This window comes from Eublepharis macularius, chromosome 1 (genome assembly GCF_028583425.1).
Source record: "Eublepharis macularius isolate TG4126 chromosome 1, MPM_Emac_v1.0, whole genome shotgun sequence".
NCBI lineage: Eukaryota > Metazoa > Chordata > Lepidosauria > Squamata > Eublepharidae > Eublepharis > Eublepharis macularius.
In genome coordinates, this window is record NC_072790.1 from 23,634,484 (window position 1) to 23,657,123 (window position 22,640).

A 22,640-nucleotide genomic window follows, 5' to 3' on the forward strand; every position below is an offset into this window, starting at 1 on the left:
TCTAAACTCCCCTCTGTCTGGAGATCAGGGGGCGGGGCCACCGGTCATGTGACCATTTTCAAGAGGTGCTGGAACTCCATCCCACCGCATTCCCACTGAAAAAAAGCCCTGACTGTCAGGGACAAATGAATATTGAGTAGACAGAAGATCCAGGACCGAATGTCCACTTGTTGTTGTAGCCAACCGAGGGGACTATCAAATTGCTTGGCAGCAAATTTCTGATCATCCACAACTATGCAAAGCCCAGAGAACGCACCCAATTTCCTTTCAAGATCTGTGACAAGAACAGTGGTTTTTTAGACAGGATATTATATATCAAGTCTTGGAACCACCAAACCAGCTCCAGTGGTCCCACCACACAGAGATCCCTCTTTCTCCCTGATTGCTACTAATAAGCACTAGTTGATAAGTACAAGCAGGGCTCATTTCAAGGGGGAACGCACAGGAATGCAGTTCCGGTAGTTCTCCAAAAAGGTCACATGTCAGGTGGCCCTGCCCTCATGATTTTTGGCCATTTTGGGCCCATTTCGGCTTGGATCGGGGCCAAAATGGCCCAATTCGGGCCCAAAATGGCCAGGATCAGACCCAAAAGAGCCAGGATTGGTCCCAAAATGGCCAGGATGGGGCCTCTGATGGGTGGTGGATCACTCTCCTGCTCAGCAGTGGCCCAGTCCTGACCATTCAGGGCCCCTTTTTGTCCATTTTCAGCCCTGAATTGCCAGGATTGGGTCCAAAACAGCCAGGATAGGTGATGTCAGGGGGTGAGGCATATGCAAATAAGTTATGCTAATGACACTTCTGGTGCTGTCAAGGGGTGTGGCATATGCAAATGAGTTGTGCTAATGAGTTATGCTAATGAGTTCCTGCAGCTCTTTTTCTACGAAATGACCCCTGAGTACAAGACCTCTAAAGACCTAATGAGATCTTTCAGAACATCAAAAAATGTAGTCTGGTATTGATGTGGGTTTCAATTTTTTGCTGCTGGACTTTCCAAAGCAGGAAGTGTTCCTCCTATATATACACCTCTTCAATGCCCTTTAGGCTTAATTCCCAGCTGCAGCTTTTCAGAAGACACAAAAGGACCACACCTGAAAGGTAAATCAGGAAAGGCTTTATTGTAAGTGATAGAATCCTGTTGACTGAATTGAGATGCGCATTCCAGGCTGATGCCCACTGGCTCCCCCCCCATCAGTAAAATAAAATAAAAAAAACCCAGGACTGCTCTTTATATTGGGGAAGTGCCACTGAGGAAGGAGTGTTTGACTCCCCTCCTCCAGTTGCAATTAGCCCCAGTTGGGAAAAAAAACCCATGAATTTATTAGCAGGATATATGCAGTGCCATTCTAAGTAGAAATATACCCTTTAAGCCCACTTAATTCAACTAATTTTAGAAGAGTATTGCTGGTTAGGATTATGTTAAATTGCAAGCTTTGGGTCCAGTAGCATCTTAAAGACCAACTAGATTTCCAGAGTATGCTTTCGAGAGACAAATTGCCAAGCTACAAGTGACGAATGACACTTGAACGGCAAGTGAACAGACTCAGGCGTATTCCTCCCTGTTCACTTGTGCTCCACTTTGCCTCACATGTAACAAATCCTTAACTAGTCCTTCTGAAGACAGTGAGAATCTATTCAGGGCCAGCAGTGCACAGATTCATGGGAGTGATGGTCTCTTCTGAAAAGCCCAAAAGTGTGTTCCGATTGCCAACTCCCTTGGGTTTGGAAAGCTCCGTTCTGCTCAAAAATTGTTAGCACATAAAATAAGCATGGTGAACCTTTCGTGAGATCAAGAAAGATCACCACCATAAAGTGAATACAAAAAAAGGAAAAAAAAAACACTGGAAGGAAATAAAAAATATTGTATGTGAAGTATTGAAATTCCTTGAGGAAGTGAAGTTCATGATCTTATTTGCTTGTTGTTCCCTCCTCTAGAAATGCTTCTTCTGACTGTACTTTTGCTCTTGACTGTTGTTCCGGATCAATTTCTAGGAGAGGTACGAGTCGAATACAAAATATATCGGACGGACCTGTTACTGCAGTTTGGGTCAGAGCTGTCTTGATTAAGTTGCTTTCTTGGAACCTCACAATTTCTGGAAATACTTTTCCATCCTGACCTTCCTTCTTAACTGTGTCACGCAAGGGCCAAGACTTTATAGGGGAGAAGACAGAAAGCTAGCGGGGCTATCTGCAGGGCTGTGGGATTGATACAAGGCTGTATCTTCTGTTTTCACTTCAACACTTCAGGGCAAAACTAGATGCCATGAGAACACCACCGCCGTTTAAAAGTCATTTAAAAGTCCCACAAGGGCTTGATCGGACTCAGTTCCACAATGCAGCACTCTTGTTCTCCCCGTGCCTTTGCGAGCACTGAAACAGCCACGTGTGTGCATGCGCGCATGCATTTTGGAACCACGTTAGGTTCAACAAATGAATGGGATTCTATTCCAGTCATAAAACTGATTGGGTCAGATTGCTAAGATCAGAATTTAAACATCTAGTAGTATTAAATGTATATTTTTACTGTATGTTAGGCTTATCATAGGTAAAAGTATGCTGTTTTTCTAGTCAGATATCTATGGCATTTTTCTTTTTACAATCGTTAGGAGGAAACAGAAGACCCAGAGGAAGAAATCACAGGGAGTGGCGTTTCTCCAGAGCTCCAGGAGGAAATCATTAACAAACACAATGAAATTAGGAGAAATGTGAAGCCATCTGCCGCGAATATGCTGAAAATGGTAGGATGTAGTTTCGGAGATCGCAGATGGTCAGGAGACCGCAAACGCTCCTTTGCTTACTAGACAGGCCCGTTAATTGTGGTTGTTCAGAGCCTCTTTGTCTTCCTTCACTGTGCAGGGAAAACTAGGAAAGGGGGGATGTTTGTCCTATCCCATGCTGGCCTTCTGTGGAAGAGGCCCACAGTATAGTACCACGGCTGCCTCCTGCAGGAAGAGGGAGCAGCTCTTTCTCCTTCATTCTTTGGAGAATGGATGGGGAAAGGAGAGGTGGTTTCTTTCCTTTTCCATTTGGCTTTTGAAGCATTTGCAAGGGAGTGCGTTTATGGAACTCACTGTGATGTTGTGATGTTGCAGTGAAACTCCATCACTTACTTCAGTGATCAGAGAGAAAACAATAGGTTCATTTATTGCTGAATGGAAACCTTTTACAGACTGTTTATATGAAATAGACAGGGCTTTTTTTCAGCTGGAACACAGTGGAACGGAGTTCCGGAACCTCTTGAAAATGGTCACATGGCTGGTGGCCCCGCCCCCTGATCTCCAGACAGAGGGGAGTTGAGATTGCCCTCCGCGCCAGCGGCGCGGAGGGCAATCTCAACTCCCCTCTGTCTGGAGATCAGGGGGCGGGGCCGCCAGCCATGTGACCATTTTCACCAAGGGTGATTTAAACTTTTAAAAACTCCCCCCTTGTTCCAGCTGACCGAAAGTGATGTCATTGACCCTGGGAGCATGCACGCGCTTTGTGCACACACATGTGGTACCAGGGGCACCACCTCCTGCCAAGAGTTGCCCCCTGTGCTGGCAACCCACTGAGTTCCACCACCTCTTTTCCCAGAATAAAAGCCCTGGAAATAGACAATAATGTTTTGATGACTTGTGGATTTATAGACTGAATGTGGACATTAGAAAAAAGAGAGGTTTTATTTTTAACATGGAGTAAGAGAAAATTTGAAAACACTAACATTTGTTGCAGAGAAAATTGCAAGCTTCCTTTCAGTTTATATTGTTTTTCTTTATCTTTTCAGTTATTTTTGTGTTAGTTAGCTGTTGTGTAATTGTATCTTTATGTTTTTTTTTCTTTTTATTATATAAAACTCCTAATTAAAAAACAAATTAGAAATGAAGGATTAAACTCCCTCACTTCCAAGAAAGCCAGTGTGGATTACCAGGCGGAGAGTCTGGGAGATTTCATAATCACCATCCCAACATTTTAGTGCATAGCAAAACAGATTAATTGGCCTCCTGCCTAGGGCTGCTAAGCAGCAGTGGCTCTGTTCCCAACCAATTAAATTCCATCCCAGATTCCTACTTGTCAGGCTTCTTCTGGATCTGCCCTCTGAAGGGGCAGTTTCTTCCCCACTTTCACCTCCTAGCACTGCCCAGCAAGCCCAAGGACTTTGTTCAATCTCCTACATCCCTGGGAAAGTGCCTCATGGAGCACGCCCAGCACATCAAGTTTCACAAGAGTCTTCTCTTTCCCTGGGATGATGGAAGTGAACCAGCATCCTCTATCCTGTGACCTGAATCTGCAAGGATTTCTATTTATTTATATATTTAGTTAAAATATTCATATCCCACCTTATCTTCTTAGACTCAAGGCAGCTAGCAAAGCAACAAAGTTCACAAGTTTTCAAGGACACATATACACAAATAGCATTGCTGTCTATCAATACAATGAAAATATATTAAAAACACAGCCAAACCTGTCAAAAATTTACCCTCCACCCAATGCAGTAAAATGATTTCACACGTCTTCCCAAATGTTTTGAGTGAAGGGATCCTCCACACCCACACTGGTAAGCCCTTTCAAATTTAGACCCGGCTGGTTTGGTCCTCTTCTCCAATCTAGCACTTGGAACTGTCCGTGATGAGCCCGCTTTTAAAAAGCTACACCTGAGAAAATGAGTGGTGGTCTGCAGGGCTTTTTTTCTGGGGAAAGAGGTGGTGGAACTCAGTGGGTTGCCCTCGGAGAAAATGGTCACATGGCGGAGGGCAATCTCAACTCCCCTCTGCCTGGAGATCAGGGGGCGGGGCCACCCGCCATGTGACCATTTTTAAGAGGTTCCGGAACTCTGTTCCCCCACGTTCCCCCTGAAAAAAAGCCCTGGTGGTCTGGATTCACTCCCTCCTCCCACCAAAATAGGGAGATTTTAGATCCTTGGTCCAAAACCTGCACTTCTTTGCATCTTTGTCATTGCTATGGTCTAACTAAAGTGTGGTTCTCCCCACCCAGGTATGGAATGAGACAATTGGTGAAAGAGCTAGAATATGGGCTGAAAAATGTCACCTACAAATCAGTCCCAGAGAGGATAGACTAACAAATGGTAAGTGTTCTGGAGAGATAAAAGCTGTTCCACAAATTACACAAACCCAGCTCCCCCAAAACAGCCAGATATGCCTCTGTGTATAGTCAAAGGGAACCAATTCATTCATTCATTCATTCATTCATTCATTCATTCATTCATTCATTCATTCATTCATTCATTCATTCATTCATTCATTTGAGTATTTGTATATTCCAACTTTTCCCCCAGACAGTCAGGAGGACACAAGGTGAATAACAATAAATATAACACAAAAAGGATTATAACATTAAAATAGACAATTAAAATAGATCAGGCTCCTCTCTGTCTGTCCCACTGCCTCCTTTGCCTCCCTCCCCTCTTTCTTGCCGTCTCCCCATTACACTAAGCCTCTTGTCAATTCTCAGCTGGCTGCCAGCAGTGGCAATAGTCTTGGAGAAGAGAACACATGCTTCCCGCTCAAGTAAATGTTTCCTTGAGAGTGGCAATTGTACCACCCATGCTCAAGGAGGCAGTAATTAGACCTGTGTTGAAAAAACTCTCCCTGAGCCTTCCTATGTTGGAGAACTTCTGGCCAGTCTCCAATCTTCCATTCTTGGGCAAGATGTTAGAGGGAGTGATCGTTTCTCAGCTCCAGGAGTTCTCAGAAGAGACTGATTTTCTGGACCCATTTCAATTTGGCTTTAGACCAGGATTTGGAACAGAGACTGCATTGTTTGCCTTGATTGATGACCTTTACCGAGAACTAGACAGGGGGAGTGTGACCCCGCTCGTCCTGCTATGGTTTTCAGTGGCCTTCAGTACCATTAACCATGGTTCTGCGACTAAGGGGCACTGGGTTCTGGTGGTTCATGTCCTGTTTGGGAGATGGGTCTCAAAAGGTTGCGCTAGGGGATTCCTGCTCTGCCCCTTGGCCATTGGCCTGTGGGGTTCTGCAAGGTTCGACCGTATCTCCTATGCTGTTTAATATCAATATGAAGCCAGTGGGAGAAGTCCTCAGGCGGTCTGGCCCTCCATTTCAATGATACCCAGCTCTACCTTTCTTTTCCATCTAATTCCAAGAATGCTGTTGATGTTCTGAACCAGTTCTTGGAGTCAATAATGGGGTAGATGAAGGTGAATGAGCTGAAACTGAATCCTGACACAAGACAGAGGGCTTGGGGGTTTGTAGGAAGGCAGACCAGGAACTTGAGATCCCTCCTGTCTTAGATGAGGCTATACTTCCCTTGAAAAGTCAGGTTCACAGCTTGGGAGTGCTGCTCGACACAGCAGGCACCTTGGAAAACCGGGTGGTTGTAGTGGTTCGTAGTACTTTTGGCCAGCTTTGGCTGGTGCTTCACCTGGCTCAGTCAGATCTCTCCACAGTGATTCATCCATAGTTACATCTAGACTGGACTATTACAATGCACTGTACTTGGGGCAACCCTTGAAGAGTGTTTCGAAGCTGTAGCTAGACTGCTGGTTGAGGTCAGCTATTGGGAGCAAGTGACCCCAATATTACAGCAATTAAACTGGCAACCACAATTCAAGGTGTTGGTATTGGCCTTTAAAGCCCTACATGGCTTGGGACAACTGTGTCTGAAGGACCATCTTCTGCTATATTTTCCTGTCTGGGAATTAAGATCACAGGCAGAGACCTTCCTGATTGTCCCATCAGCTAAAGAAGCTCACTTGGTGGGTACACGAGAAAGCGCATTTTTTGTGGCAGCCCCACGATTATGGAACAGCATTCCCAGGGACACGTGCCTGGTCCTCTCGCTTCAGGAGTCTACTGAAGATGTTTCGGTTTAGGATTGCTTTTAATTAACTTTGTTTTATGTTACTTGCAGTCCTAAACTGAGTTGTTTTTAAACTTTGTTTTAATCTGTGATTGTTTTTATTTATATTGTTAAGCCGCCTGGAGTTTCTGCTTGGTAGAAAGGTGGCTAACAAATAGGATTTCCAGGTCCCTTTACCTTCCCGGTGGCACTCACCTTTCCTGATGTCTCTGCAAAGCGCAGGAGCACTCCCAGGGCAGCACGATGACATCACATAAGGCTGCTTCAAATGAAGAACAATATCAGAATATTAAACCAATGACAGATTGATGGTTGTTGGGGGTTTTCCGGGCTGTATTGCCGTGGTCTTGGCATTGTAGTTCCTGACGTTTCGCCAGCAGCTGTGGCTGGCATCTTCAGAGGTGTAGCACCAAAAGACAGAGATCTCTCAGTGTCACAGTGTGGAAAAGATGTAGGTCATTTGTATCTACTCAGGAGGGGTGGGGTTGAGCTGAGTCATTCTGTAAGAGTTTCCCAGGGTGTGGAATGCTAATGGCGGGAGGCTTCCCTGTATCCTGAGGAGGTTCTTTTGCATATGGATTGGTGCTTGATGTGCTAATCTTCTCTGCAGGGCTATTGTCGGGTGTGGAGTGTTTTGTTGGCCTTGTGTTTTTCAGAACTGGAGCCCATGCTCTGTTCATTCTTAAGGTTTCTTCTTTCCTGTTGAAGTTTTGCTTATGCTTGTGAATTTCAATGGCTTCCCTGTGCAGTCTGACAAAGTAGTTGGAAGTGTTGTCCAGTATTTTGGTGTCCTGAAATAAGATACTGTGCCCTGTTTGAGTTAGGCTATGTTCAGCCACTGCTGATTTTTCAGGCTGTCCAAGTCTGCAGTGTCTTTCATGTTCTTTTATTCTTGTCTGGATGCTACGCTTTGTGGTCCCGATGTAAACTTGTCCACAGCTGCAGGGTATACGGTATACTCCTGCAGAGGTGAGGGGGTCTCTGCTGTCTTTTGCTGATCGTAGCATCTGTTGTATTTTTCGGGTGGGTCTGAATACTGCTTGAAGGTTATGCTTTTCCATAAGCTTTCCCATATGCAAAAGAACCTCCTCAGGATACAGGGAAGCCTCCCGCCATTAGCATTCCACACCCTGGGAAACTCTTACAGAATGACTCAGCTCAACCCCACCCCTCCTGAGTAGATACAAATGACCTACATCTTTTCCACACTGTGACACTGAGAGATCTCTGTCTTTTGGTGCTACACCTCTGAAGATGCCAGCCACAGCTGCTGGCGAAACGTCAGGAACTACAATGCCAAGACCACGGCAATACAGCCCGGAAAACCCCCAACAACCATCGTTCTCCGGCCGTGAAAGCCTTCGACAATACAATGACAGATTATTAGATGCAGACAATATTTATTGTAAAGAAAAAAAAACTTTGAATGATACAAAATTATTTTGAGCAAAAAAAGTCAGAAGAGCCATGGGCTTAAACTTAAAACATGCAGCCCCTGCTCACATTGACCCAAAAGGAATATCCCAGGGAATTCCTCTTGGTGGGGACTGGAGATCTCCTGCAAAACTCATCTCCAGACGACAGAGTTCAGTTCTCCTGCAGAAAATGGCAGCTTTGGAGGGTGGACTCTATGACATTTATACCCCACTGAGGTCCCCCCATCCCCCCACCCTGCCATCCCTAAGCTCCACCTCCAGATCTCCAGGAATTTCCCGATCAAGAATTGGCAACCCTAATTTTACTAACTATCAGGGCTCTTTTTCAGCAGGAACGCAGTGGAACGGAGTTCCGGCACCGCTTAAAAATGGTCACATGGCCAGTGGCCCCACCCCCTGATCAATCTAAACTCCCCTCTGTCTGGAGATCAGGGGGTGGAGCGACCGGCCATGTGACCATTTTCGCTGAGGGCAATTTAAACTTTAAAAAACTCCCCCCTTGTTCCAGCTGACCCAAAGTGACATCATTGTGCAGTCTTGAGTCCCACCACTGAGTTCCACCACCTCTTTTCCCAGAAAAAAGCCCTGCTAACTATGTTTGCTACCGAATAGCAAACATGAACCCAGCCTTGTGTGAGTCTTATTGAGATAATTATATGATGAACAGAAAATATCTAACAATTATAATATGTACTTTGGGTTTTATTCCCCCTGTTATAAATCAATAAGACATACTTAAACACTCTCATACAATTCCCAGGGCTGAACACCTGAAAAATATTAATTACAACATTAAAATTGCCAAGGTTGCCGAATATTGTATTGACAATGACACCTATCCATTATTATTAATTTTATAAAACAATAAATCTTTAGTAATGGTGTAATTATAAAGCAATGGAAAAGTTTTCATCCTACATTTTTGGTATTGAGTTTAAGTAGCGAAACAGTAAAAATGTATATGAATTAGCAAAATGACACAATGACAAAAACATATATAAACGAATAAAATGGAATCCAGATATATATTATACAAACATTTGTATATCATGAGCAAAATAACAAAACTTATATAGAGATGGCAAGAATGGTAAGTTAGCAAAATGGCAGCAATTTGTCCAAATTGACATTGAAAAGTAACAGTGTGTGCATACTGACAGAATTACCCAAGAAGGTAATAATGCGGTAGTAAATTACTAAAATAGCACATGCAAACTGGCACACCAGCAACAACAGTGGTTTTCATTAAAAAAAATGTTCGAGGCCTTTTCACACAGCTTACTGGCCATGGAACATTGTGCCAAGCTCCCGGAACGACAACATCTTCCTGGCGTGATTTCGCCAAGAATCTGCAGTTCTCATGCGATGTCGCGCCAGAAAGACGCTGTTGTTACAGGGGCTTGGTGCGATGTTCTGTGGCCAGTAAGCAGTGTGAAAACGGCCCGAGTCTCATGCAATGTACATTTGCCATATAACGTCATGCTCTTTCTTCACTTATCAGTTTTGACAACTGACCCTAAAATCCTCTACATTTTTTTGTTTACAGATACATTTTGTGGTGAGGTAGTATTTCAGGCAAATTATATTAGTTCCTGGTCAGAAGTAATCGACTACTGGAATGAGAAAAAATCAAATTTCAAATACGGTGTTGGGGCCGTTGATCAAGAATTAAACATATATCCCTATACACAGGTATGGACACAATCAGCACCCCTTGAAATTTTTGTTTGTAATTATCAGTCCCTCCTCTATCTGCTTTCCCATTTTTGTTTTAGAAACAATATAATAAATCAAACAGTGAAAATAATATGCAAATATTTTCTGATGCTCGTCAAGCTCGTGGCGCAGAGTGGAAAGCTGCAGTACTGCAGCCCAAGCTCTGCTCACAACCTGAGTTCGATCCTGGCAGAAGCCGGGTTCAGGTAGCTGACTCAAGGTTGACTCAGAGCTAAGCTACAAGTGATGCCTGACACAGGTTGGACACTCATCAGCTTCCCTCAAGTTTTGATGGGAAATGTAGGCATCCTGGTCTTGCAGCTGTAATGGAGAGCCAAGCTGTAAAACCAGGACGCCTACATTTCCCATCAAAACTTGAGGTAGGCTGACAAGTGTCCGACCTGGTAAGGCGTCACTTGTAGCTTAGCTCTCAGCCTCCCATCCTTCCAAGGTCAGTAAAATGAGTGCCCAGTTTCCTGGGGGTAAAGTGTAGATGACTGGGGAAGGCAATGGCAAACCACCCTGTAACAGAAGCCTGCCAAGAAAACATCATGATTTGACATCCCTCCATGAGTCAGTAATGACTCGGTGCTTGCACAGGGGACTTTACCTTTACCGTTTAATCTGTCAAGCAACTTTTCAGACAACCTACACATTTCTTTAGCTTCATAGGCAGGGATCCAAAGAACAGCTTAGCTGTGCTATGCACAGTTACTACAGTCTGGAGTAATAACTCCGGATTGCAGACTGAAGTAACTCTGCATAAGGTTGCACAGTAAGAATTCCAAGAAGCAGGCAGTTTCAAAGGGACAGAGTTGCAGGGGGAGCTCCAGGGTTAAAAGAGAAAGAGAGAAAACAAAGAGCTAAAAAAGAAACCAAAACCTAGGGCTTTGCTATAAAGGGTGGGCTGTAGGCAAACTGTAGCTGATACTAGCATTTCAATCATTTCCCACTTGGGAGGAGGAAAATATGAAGCCCCTCCCTTCAAGAAACAGAATAGTTTCTCCCCTTTTTCACAAGGGGCCTATACAGTTTTAATGTCCATGTAGGGATCCTAGGTCCCTCAGTGGAGGCGGCCCCCTGCCACCACTCACCTGACTGGCAGGGAGGGGAAGTGGGGGAATAGGGTCCTAGCTACACTGTCTGGATGGTGCAACGATGTCACTCCTGGGAAGTGATGTCATCACACTACCCTAGGAGCACTCTCACGCTTTGCAGTGGCCCAATTTGGGCCCCAAATGTGCCCATTTGGGGTAAAAATCAGCCCACTACGAAGCACGGAAGAGCTCCCAGCCCCTATGTGATGATGTCACTTCCTGGGAAGTGACATCGTTGCGCCATCCCAGGAGCGCATGCATGCAAAGACATCCCAAAAAGTGAATGCCAGGTCCCCCTCCTCCCACCAGGAGGGTGAAGTGATTTGGTAACTCTCTGTCCATGTGCTTGAGTCTCTCCCCTGTACTGATCACATAAGCACTCTCTCTCTCACACACCCACAAACACACACTCAAAATAAGAGCAGCAATAAAAGCAACATAGAATTTAAAGCAAAAAGTTCAGTTTAAAAAATCAGTGAAAGTGGCATAAAAATAGTAGCAATAAAATCAGATTAAGCTTACATGCACATTAAGAATTCTATTAAGAGGAATGATCTAAAATGAGATAAAACACTGCTTTAGAAAATCCTATCATGTAGTCCAACACTCTAACCTCTATCTTCTGGTGTACTGGTGAGAGTGTTGGGGATTAGAATGTTGGGGATTAGAACCTGGGATTTGGGAGACCCAGGTTCTAATGCCCACTCTGCCATGGTTGCTCGCTGAGCGAACTTGGGCCTGTCACACACTCTCATCCTAAATTACCTCACAGGGATGTTGTGAAGATAAAATGGAGAACAACAATGTGAACTGCTTTGTGTCCCCATTGGAGAGAAAGGCGAGAAATAAATATACACAGTCAGGGCTTTTTTTCAGGGGGAACACGGGGGAATGGAGTTCCGGAACCTCTTGAAAATGGTCACATGGCTGGTGGCCCCGCCCCCTGATCTCCAGACAGAGGGGAGTTGAGATTGCCCTCTGTTTGGAGATCAGGGGGCGGGGCCACCAGCCATGTGACCATTTTCTCTGAGGGCAACCCACTGAGTTCCACCACCTCTTTTCCCAGAAAAAAAGAAAGGCGGGAAATAAATACACACAGTGAATAAATAAATAAGTATTGTGTACTTACAACACTATTCAGTCTAAGACTTGAACTGTGCATCAAAATTTACCATGCCCTGATTCAATGTAGATTCCCCCCCCCCTCTTAACATTCACAGCTTATTTGGTATAACTCATACCGGGTTGGATGTGCTGCTACGTATTGTGCAAACAGCACTAAGCCGTACTTCTATGTCTGCCAGTACTGCCCTGCGTAAGTATGAATCCTGATTTCACCCTTTTCTGGAGTCCAACATACAATTTGATGTCTCCTGCGTCTTCGATCTGCTCCATTCATTCCAATGTAAAATCAGATAACTGAGCAAAAAGGAAGAGACAGTTGCCCATCTCCTAGGAGAGGGAGGAGAGCTAATTTTGCACCCTTGCCTTAGCACTAGGGCTTAAGAGTAGAGTTGGGCATGAATTGAGGGAAAAAGGAACCGTGAGGTTCATGGTTCATCACGTTTCACAAACCACGAACCACGAACTTTTATGAACTTGCCCTGATTTGCGAACTGGTTCATTTGGTTCATGAAATCATTACTTCTGGGGCAGCAGAAGGTCATTTCTGGGGCTGCAGAATCCCACCCACCCCATTGCCTAGGAAACTGATTGATCAGCACCAGGCTGTCTGCAGTGACGAACCAAAAAATGAACCAAACGAACTGGTTTAAAAGTTCATGTCGGTTTGTCAGAAATGGGCTCTGATGAACTGCTGGTTCGTGAACCATGAACTGGCCTGGTTTCTGATGAATTTTGATTCATATTTTGGTTTGTGATTGTGCCCACCACTGCTTAAGAGTATTTTCCTCTCAACCCAGCTTTGTTACTGCAAATAAGCTAGAGTGGGGAAAAATGTGTAGGCCAATTCTCCTCAAGGATAATCCTGTTTTTAGAAATAGACTGCGCACCTCTACTTTTCAGAGAATCATAGAGTTGGAAGGGGCCATACAGACCATCTAGTCCAACCTCCTGCCCAGTGCAGGATCAGCCTAAAGCAGCTCTGACAAATATTCATCCATATTTTATTATATATGAATGGGAGATTGCCTGGGGAGGGGGAAATTTGTACTGGAAATGGCACAGGGGAAAAGGTTTGACCATCTCCAAATCTCTGGTCTCCCAAAGAAGAGAAGGGAAATCAGGACGAATCAGGAAATTTCTCTGGTTCTTCAAGCTTCTTTTCTGATGTTTTTGAGCCGGAGTCTATGGACCACCTAGTGGGTGTCATGACAGGCAGTGTAGGGTTAAAGTGTTGGATTCAGTTTGGGTAGAAACCTGATTAAAATCTACACACAGTCATGAATTTCACCGGGTCACCAGTCAGTCTCTCTCAGCCTAACCTCCCTTATAAGCAGGGCTTTTTTTCAGCTGGAACGCAGTGGAACGGAGTTCCGGAACCTCTTGAAAATGGTCACATGGCTGGTGGCCCCGCCCCCTGATCTCCAGACAGAGGGGAGTTGAGATTGGAGCGGTGCGCCGCCGAGCGGGGGAAGGAGGAAAGGGGGGGCAGATAACCATGGGTTGGCTGGTGTGTGGGAAGTAGAGAAGGAAGCTAGAAAAGGGGCGTGGCTGCGGGGATTTCAGCGGAAGGGAAGGAGGAAATAGTGAGGGGAAAATGAGATGCCTCCTCAAGCCCTCCTGGGTCCCTCATTTGTATAACAATAATTACTGTAGTTACTTACTTAACACAGAAGGAGTTGCTAGAATTTTATAGAGTCCTATTTTAGATAGCGGATGAGGGCTGGCTTTTTAAAACCTGCATGAGCACATAAAATTGTCAGTACAATGGCTGTGTACAAAGTTCCTCTCTGATGTGCTAGTTCCCCCCATTCAGGGAGTCTTCTATGTCAAAATCCAACTCCCCCACCTGCGATTTGGTGTGATTTATACATCATGTGTAGGCTATATGCAGGGCTCATTTCGAGGGGGAACACACAGGAATGCAGTTCCGGCAGTTCCTCAAAGGGGTCACATGTCAGGTGGCCCCGCCCACCTGACTCTCGCCATTTGGGCCCGTTTCGGCCTGGATTGGGGCCGAAATGGCCCGGATAAGGCCTCTGACAGGTGGTTGATCACTCTCCCGCTCAGCAGCAGCCTGATCCTGACCATTTTGGGCCCCTTTTTGGCCATTTTGGGCCCAATTTTGGCCCTGAATGGCCAGGATTGGGTCTAAAATAGCCAGGATATGTGATGTCAGGGGGTGTGGCATATGCAAATCAGTTATGTTAATGACACACTTCTGGTGCTGTCAAGGGGCATGGCATATGATGATGAGTTATGCCAATGAGTTCCTCCAGCTCTTTTTCTACGAAATGACCTCTGGCTATATGTAATGTAAAATGTAGACCTTACTATAATATTATCCATGAAAATCCTGCCTTGTAAGTAGTGTTCCCTAGTCCGAGGGCTTTTTTTCTGGGAAAAGAGGTGGTGGAACTCAGTGGGTTGCCCTCAGAGAAAATGGTCACATGGCCGGTGGCCCCGCCCCCTGATCTCCAGGCAGAGGGGAGTTGAGATTGCCCTTGGCAATCTCAACTCCCCTCTGCCTGGAGATCAGGGGGCGGGGCCACCGGCCATGTGACCATTTTCAAGAGGTTCCTGAACTCCGTTCCACCATGTTCCTGCTGAAAAAAAGCCCTGCCTAGTCCCTATGCCCTCCTGGTAGGGTGGGTTGTGGGGAACATCCAGTACTTATCAGGAAGCTCTTCTTCATGCATGGGTGCGCCCAGTCCTCACGTGATGATGTCATTTCCAGAAGTGATGTTGTCATGCCGGCTGCGAGAGTGCAAATGAAGCTCAGGAACACTCCCATGGCAGGCACCACAATGTCACACTGAAAACATGTACACCACATGTGTTCCCAGGGTGCTCGCCTGCGGTGAGTGATCGCCGGGTGTCCTGAAACATCCTGCTGGTTGCCAGTGACCAGCAGGCAAGCAGGCAAACCACTGGGAGATTGTCTGCCACTGGCGGGCACCTAGGATCCTTACTTGTGAGTGATGTGTTGCATTTTGAATTAAGGCTGAAGTGTAATCCAGTGCCATCAACACTACGGAGTTAAGCTATCAAAGTCATCCTTCCTGGCATCTTTTCTATCTTTTGTGAGCTATACTCAGATGATAAATTGGTCAGCATTGCTCTGTGATTTCAGAGGGAACATGCAAGAACAACTAGCGAAACCCTACAAAAAAGGCCGGATCTGTGGAGACTGCCCTAACAACTGTGAGAAAAAACTCTGCAGTAAGTTACAGATGATATAGATCAGCTCTTCTAGACGATAATAATCCTCTTCCCAATGATTCATGATAACAGTAATTAGTAAGTCACTTTAGAATCACTGGCAAAATTATTTCCTCACAAGGGCGTCATCCATACTGTGTAATATAGACCTAGGGTTACCAGGTCCCCCAAGCCCCAAAGCCTGAGGGAAGGCACGGGGAGCACGCATGGGGGAAACTTACACAAAGCATGCACACGCTCTGGAGCCTTTGCTGTCGCTCCGAGAATGGCATCATTCCTGGAACAACAAGGAAGAGAAGGCTCTTACTTAATATTGGCTGATTTTGCAGGGGACTTTCCATTCCTTGTCACTCCGGAGATGATGTCATTCATGGCACAACAACAAAGGCACTGGACCCCCTGTTCTCATTCCCCATACCCCCCCCCCCTTGTCAGCTAGATATGAGGCAGCGGGTGGTGGTGGTGGCTGAGAGTGGCTGACCAGCAGATTGGGAACCCTAGATAGGCCACGGTTTCTCTAACTTCCTGGAAACCTTCAGAGGTCACAAAGGTATTCCAGAGGAGCCTGCAAATTCTTTGTAAAGATACAGAGTAAATGAGCAAAGGAAGCTCTGGTAGTTTTCTAGGGACAGAAGGCAGAGGTTCTCCACCTGAGAAGAAGTGGACAAAAATGGCTTCCCTCTCTTTCAAAGATGGAAGATCATAGACCTATCACCAACCAAGTCTCCTAGCTTCCGAATTGTATCAAAGTAGTAGCCAAAGATATGATAGTTGGACTCTGGGAACCAATAGCTCAGCATTTGGACCTGTAATTGGAGTTGGAAGCCTAATGCAGTCACCATAATTCCTGTGCTTCTGATCGAGAAATTAAGTTGGTTTTCATTCTGTTTCCCACTGCACTGGATTTCACTGTAGGGACAGGGAGAGGCCATACAGCTTCCATATGCAATAATAGCTACGTTCATATGTTGTGTGTCGCACTCGCCTTTGTTTGTTCCCACCCCTGTTCAGATAGCTCTAGCTACAAGTTATTAATCAACAAGGAAGTTTCTTGCTTTCTCTTGAGCAAAGTCCCTTCCAGTCAAGGGGTGAGATAGATTAGAACCTGGGCCAGTCAGGTTTTGAATTATGGTCCCCACAGAATCAGCTACCCTTGTGAGACGTATACAGACAAGAAAACATTTTATTTTAACTGGTTTTTAAAGCGTAACTGATATGGTTCTCATTGTTATGGTTCTGAGGATGCAAGAGAATGGATGCTTCCATGGTGCAGGCATGGCTTGCCATAGGGTTGCCAGCCTGCTGGCGGGGGTGGGTGGGAGTGGGGGATGGAGATGTCCAGGAATTACAAATAGACATGGGCACGAACAGCATTACGAATGGAAAAAACCCACGAACTGCCCATTCGTCTGTTTGCCAACAAGCTGTTCATGAGGCTCCATTCTAAGCGAACAAGTGGTTGTTGCAAGCCTCATTAATTGCCTTCATCAGCCCTTTGTCAAGCCAGACAGTCTGGGGCCTTTCAATCAATTCCCCTGGCAATGGCAGGGACTGAACTCTGTCTGAACTCCTTCTGGCTTTCCTTCTGGCTTTAACCCTTCGAAGTACTTCCAGCAGAGAGTCCCATTTTTGCCCCTGTGAAGAGAAAATGACAGCCAATGGGGAGACCCATGGATCATGCCTTTCCTGTGGTGCAATCTCTCTGAAACTTTGGGGGGGGGGGTCTTTGGAGGACACTGAGGACTATGTCCCCTGCAAATTTGGTGGGTATTGGACATTGGGAAGGTCAGTTTGTAACCCCTCAAAGTAGCTTCCACCAGAGAGTCCCGTTCTTGCCACTGTGAAGAGAAAATGACAACAAAGGGGGTGCCCTGCAAATTTGGTGGGTATTCGACATTGGGAAGGACAGTTTGTGGGGTGTTTAAAGGGCCCTGCCCCTTGCACGTGGCAAGAAAGGGCCCTTTTTAACTATCAGCTGGCAGGCAGCAGGGGGGAATCCCCCCTGCCACCTGCCAGCTGATAGTTTAAAGGGATCCTTAAAGGGCCATGAACAATGAATATGTTTGTGAACAGCGTTATGTTCATTACTGTTCATTGTTCATTGTTCGTGGATGGCAATGAACAACGAACAGCTTGTTCCGGTTTTTTTTTCTGTTCGTGCCCATGTCTAATTGCACACTACAGAGATCAGTTCCCCTAGAGAAAATGGCTGCTTTGGAAGGTGGACTGTATGGCCTGCGGATGTTCCCCCCTCAAACCCCACCCTCTCCAGGTTCTACCCCCAAATCTCCAGGAATTTCCCTCCCAGAGTTCACAACTAGACATGGGCACGAACCAAAAAAAATTTAATGAACCAGTGGTTCGCGGTTCGGTGCCGACGATGATCTCGAGATTGCGAACCACAACAAACATTTTTCATTGCTGAACTGGTTCGCGGTTTGCAGTTCCTGGGGCGCAGAACGGCCCCTGTGGCACTTAGACCATATTCCCGAGGAGTGTTTTGAAAGCTCTCCTACAGCCATCACCCAAGTTTGGACAAGATTGCAAAAGGGATCTTGAAGTTATACCCTCTCCAATCCAAGGCCCCCAGGAAACTCCCACAAAAATCCAAGCTGAATTATACTCTCAATCTCTCTCCCCAAAGGCCAGCAAGTGGCAAGCAAGAGCTCTGTCCCACTCCACTGCTCGCTGAAAGTGAAACCCAGCCTGGGAGCCCACGGCTATTTATAAGCACAGGTCCCATTGAGCAACACAGGAGGTCTGGGTTTGGCCGTCAGAGCTGCCTATCAGGGTTTGCAGGGATGAAATTGGAGTGCCCATGGCTACAGAACACCCCCTTCCCCCTCCCTCCCCTGGGTGTCTTCTCCCAACTTGTAACTGCTTTGCTGCTCTGTGGTTGGAAGGAAGACCTGCCGATCAAGGTAAGCTGGGCTTCCATTTGGGTTTCCAGGGTGACAGAAGGAGCGCAGACAGAGTTCAGGCATTCACCTGGCTCCATTGCCAGGGGAATTGATTGCTGGCACCTGAGTATCTGGCTTCCCAAACCGCGGCCGAACGCACCAAACCAGGCCTCTCCCGAACGCTGGTTCACTGGCCGTGGGTAATCACGAATCACTGGTTTGCGATCGTGCAATTGCCAATTTCGTGGGTTTTTGAAGTTCGTAACACGGTTTGTGCCCATCTCTATTCACAACCCTAGTCTGCCATGTCTTCTTTGAAAAGGGGCTATGTTGCTTAAAAATGGGGGAAAGGGGGAAGACTTGTGGGTCTGGAACAAATTAAATGCAAATGGGAATCCTCAGTTTGCTGAAGTTTGAGATCTGGGCCGTTTTCTCATGTGCGCGTAACCCTCTAGAAAATCACACAAAACTCACGACATGAAGTGTCTTCCTAACATGATTTCCCAGCACGATCCCCTTTAATGGCGCGATGATGCCAGAAAATGTCCCATTAAAAGGGATCATGCCAGGAAGACGCTTCATGCCGTGAGTTTTGCATGACTTTCCAGAGGGTTAGGGCGTGTGAAAATGGCCCTGCTGTTATAAACCAACACCCACCTGAAGTTATATCTAGATGTGGCCCTTGGAATTATCTTGGGAGTGAATTCTGTTATTTGGTGTCACTACAAAGCAGGCCATGTTTTGAATGTCGACAGAATGAATCTTCTTTGGATTCACAGCCCTAAATGAGAACCCTAATAATCAGGAAGACCAGGGCTTTTTTTCAGGGGGAACGCGGTGGAACGGAGTTCTGGCACCTCTTCAAAATGGTCACATGGCCGGTGGCCCTGCCCCCTGATCTCCAGACAGAGGGGAGTTGAGATTGCCCTTGGCAATCTGTCTGGAGATCAGGGGGCGGGGCCACCGGCCATGTGACCATTTTCTCTGAGGGCAACCCACTGAGTTCCACCACCTCTTTTCCCAGAAAAAAAGTCCTGAGGAAGACCAATGTTGGAGAAGGCATCCCCCTCAACAGGGCTGGACCCAGGCCATGTAGACACCTTTATTTTGCACTATCAGTCAAGAACAAGCAGATAGTATAGCTGAAGTAATATGTGATCATATGGGCCTTATTGTTTCCCCCTGCTAATGTTTGGCCCACAGCCTTCAGTATAATTTCCAGGTTCTAAATATTTTTAAGGACAGCCACAGGGAAACGGTTTCATAGAAATAAATCCAAGATTTTGTTGAGGCAAAGTCTTCCAGCGCAGAATGTGACCAACATATATTTTGGATTGAAAATCAGCCTTGATTGTAGCATTACAGAAATAATGTATTGTGCCCACCAGAGTACAAAATCGTTTTCTGTATTTCATGTCTAACATTGGTTTGCTTCCTTTCAGCCAACCCATGCAAGTATGCAGATGTTGCCAGGGACTGCAAGAAAATGAAAAAGCTGTTCTCCTGTAAAAACTCAATGCTAAAGAAGAGCTGTCGGGCCACCTGCTTTTGCAAAAATGGAATTATATAATATGCACATGAGCCCTACAGGATGAGTCCTGAGATAACTGTTGCTAATGTAAGAGGTTAGAAATCAGCATGAGAAAGAGCCCCCCAATTCCACCCTCCTCCTAATATTTTTTAGTCTTTCATTTATTTGGGTCTTTGGCAAGAGTATTGGCAAAGTCATTTGCAAAGAGGGAAAGAGAAATTTGCAAACACATCGGGTCACTTTTTAAAAAGAAAATGTTAAGCGTTTAAATACTGCAGTGTTTCCCAGTCTCCTGCTCACCAGATTCTTTCTTTACTCTAGATTTCATTTCTGCTTAATGTAATAAAGTGTGTTGTGTGGTGTTAATCTGGGGTATTGTTTAGTAAACTTAACCTTGATTTTGTTGTTCCTTCAAGTTGTGCATGGATCTAAAGATAGTTATGAACTGGTATATTATTCTCTAGTGCCAAACAGTGTTTTCCTACTGATTTTTTAAAAGTTGGGATATAGCTGCAAGAAACTTAATACACTGTTAAACATCTGTTGCTGAATTTCAGTGAAAGTAATCTTGCAAAATAATTGCATGTGTGTAGCAATGTTAATCTGGATTAGAAGAGAAAGACTCAAGTCTAGCAGCACCTTAAAGACCGACAAGATTTCTAGGGCATAAACTCTCGAGACTCAAAGCTTCCTTGTCAAAATAAATCCATTCTCTAACTCAGTGTTTCTCAGCCTGTGGGTTGGGAAACAAAAGTGGGTCACGAAGCCTCTGAAAGTGGGTCGCAGGCCAGTCATCTTTAATGGCAGCTCCTATCCTTTGCACCCTTCTCTTTGTCTCCTCTTCTTTCTTTCTAGCTTCTCCCTCTCCCCTTTTGCGACAATGGGCGGAGTGGGGTGGGGGACTGTCTGGAAACTAGTAACTTTACGATAGTAGGTGAAAAAAGGGGAGGGAGGCTAGAGAGTAGATGGGAGCTGTTCAGCGCGTGGAAAAGTGAGAGCAAGAGAGAGAGGTGTGTGCAAGTGTAGGCCGTGTCTTGGCACTGCTCCTTCAACAGCTCAACTTCTTGTCAAGCCCTCTGGAGTGCATTCCTGACCTCTACCTGCTGTGGGAGATGTACTTGCACTGAGCCGCTTGCCACCTACCTGTTTGCTGAGATCTGCCATCTTCCCGCATCTCCTCAACCCTGCCCCCTCACACCTTCTCAGTCTCTTCTCTGGGATGAGTCACCATATGAAGTAAATTTGGACTTGCGGGCCACCATATCAAAAAAATTGAGAACCACTGTTCTAACTTTACTGATGCCCAGGGCTTTTTTTCAGCTGGAATGCAGTGGGACGGAGTTCCAGAACCTCTTGAAAATGGTCACATGGCTGGTGGCCCCGCCCCCTGATCTCCAGACAGAGGGGAGTTGAGATGGCCCTCCGCGCCGCTTGGCAGGGGGTTGGACTAGAAGGTCTGTATGGCCCCTTCCAGCTCTGTGATTCTGTGAACTTTATTGTAGCATAAGCTTTGGAAAGCCGCAGCTCTCTTCGTCAGACCATCTCTATATAGTGTTTCTCTATAGTCAATATTGTCATTATAGAACACAGACATTAAGATGACTACAGAAGGAAGATGACCACAGAGGGAAGATGAAACTATAAGGGTTTGAATCTGTCACCTAGTGGAAGCTATCCTGATGCTTGATAAGACCTGGTGAAGTGAAACAGCTGCTTAGAAATGTGCGACCCATCTGTAGGTTTGAACTTTGCCCATCATGGCTGATGATATCAAATTGGGTTTGGTTGGTCCAGTAAGCCCAGGAAGTAATAAAAGCCTTTCTTTTAGAAGAATGCTGTTCCCACTGCTTTGAAAGATGGGGTCATGATGAAACAGCTCCTTGAAGGGGGAGACCCTGGACATAAACGAACTAAATAACTATTGCCATGGCTTTTTTTCAGGGGGAACGTGGGGGAACGGAGTTCTGGAACCTCTTGAAAATGGTCACATGGCTGGTGGCCCCACCCCCTGATCTCCAGACAGAGGGGAATTGAGATTGCCCTCCGTGCCGCCGAGCGGCACGGAGGGCAATCTCAACTCCCCTCTGTCTGGAGATCAGAGGGCAGGGCCACCAGCCATGTGACCATTTTTTCCGAGGGCAACCCACTGAGTTCCACCACCTCTTTTCCCAGAAAAAAAGCCCTGACTATTGCCCAGCGGGCAGCATTCCACTCTAGGGCAAGGTACCCAACCAGGTGGTGGCTGAGCAGCTTCTTTGAGGAGGTGGATTATCTGGAGCCATTTCAGTCTGGATTCAGGCCTTGGTTTGGAAGTGGCCTTGTGCACCCTGACTGTTGAGCTTGGCTGGGTAAGTGAGAGCCAACACATGTCCTTTTTTGCTGATTCTCCTGGAGTTCTCGGCAAGTTTTAATCCCACTGATCATGATATCCTTCTGGAGACACTGGCAGGACTGGATATGGGACTCTTCCTTGATGACTGATTCCAGAAGGTAGTGGGGGAAACTGCTGTTCAACCTCATAACAGTTATGCTACAGGCAGGGCTTTTTTTCAGCAGGAACGCGGTGGAATTGAGTTCCGGAACCTCTTGAAAATGGTCACATGGCTGGTGGCCCCGCCCCCTGATCTCCAGACAGAGGGGAGTTTAGATTGCCCTCCGCGCCTCTGGAGCGGCGGAGGGCCATCTAAACTCCCCTCTGTCTGGAGATCAGGGGGCAGGGCCACCAGCCACGTGACCATTTTCTCCAAGAGCAGCCCGCTTAGTTCCACCACCTCTTTTCCCAGAAAAAAAGCCCTGGCTA

At 46.1% G+C, this 22,640-nt stretch overlaps 1 protein-coding gene across 1 annotated transcript in view; it reads left to right on the forward strand.

Annotated features, from left to right (window-relative positions):
- Positions 1–19,879, forward strand: part of LOC129323858 (cysteine-rich venom protein triflin-like) — a 32,672-nt gene extending 12,793 nt beyond the window's left edge. Inside the window, exons 2-6 of the mRNA XM_054970630.1 lie at positions 2,604–2,742; positions 9,799–9,944; positions 12,286–12,380; positions 15,321–15,409; positions 19,752–19,879. Coding sequence (XP_054826605.1) covers positions 2,604–2,742; positions 9,799–9,944; positions 12,286–12,380; positions 15,321–15,409; positions 19,752–19,879 — 597 coding nt within the window. The remainder of the gene's footprint in view (positions 1–2,603; positions 2,743–9,798; positions 9,945–12,285; positions 12,381–15,320; positions 15,410–19,751) is intronic.
- The last annotated feature ends 2,761 nt before the right edge of the window (positions 19,880–22,640 follow it).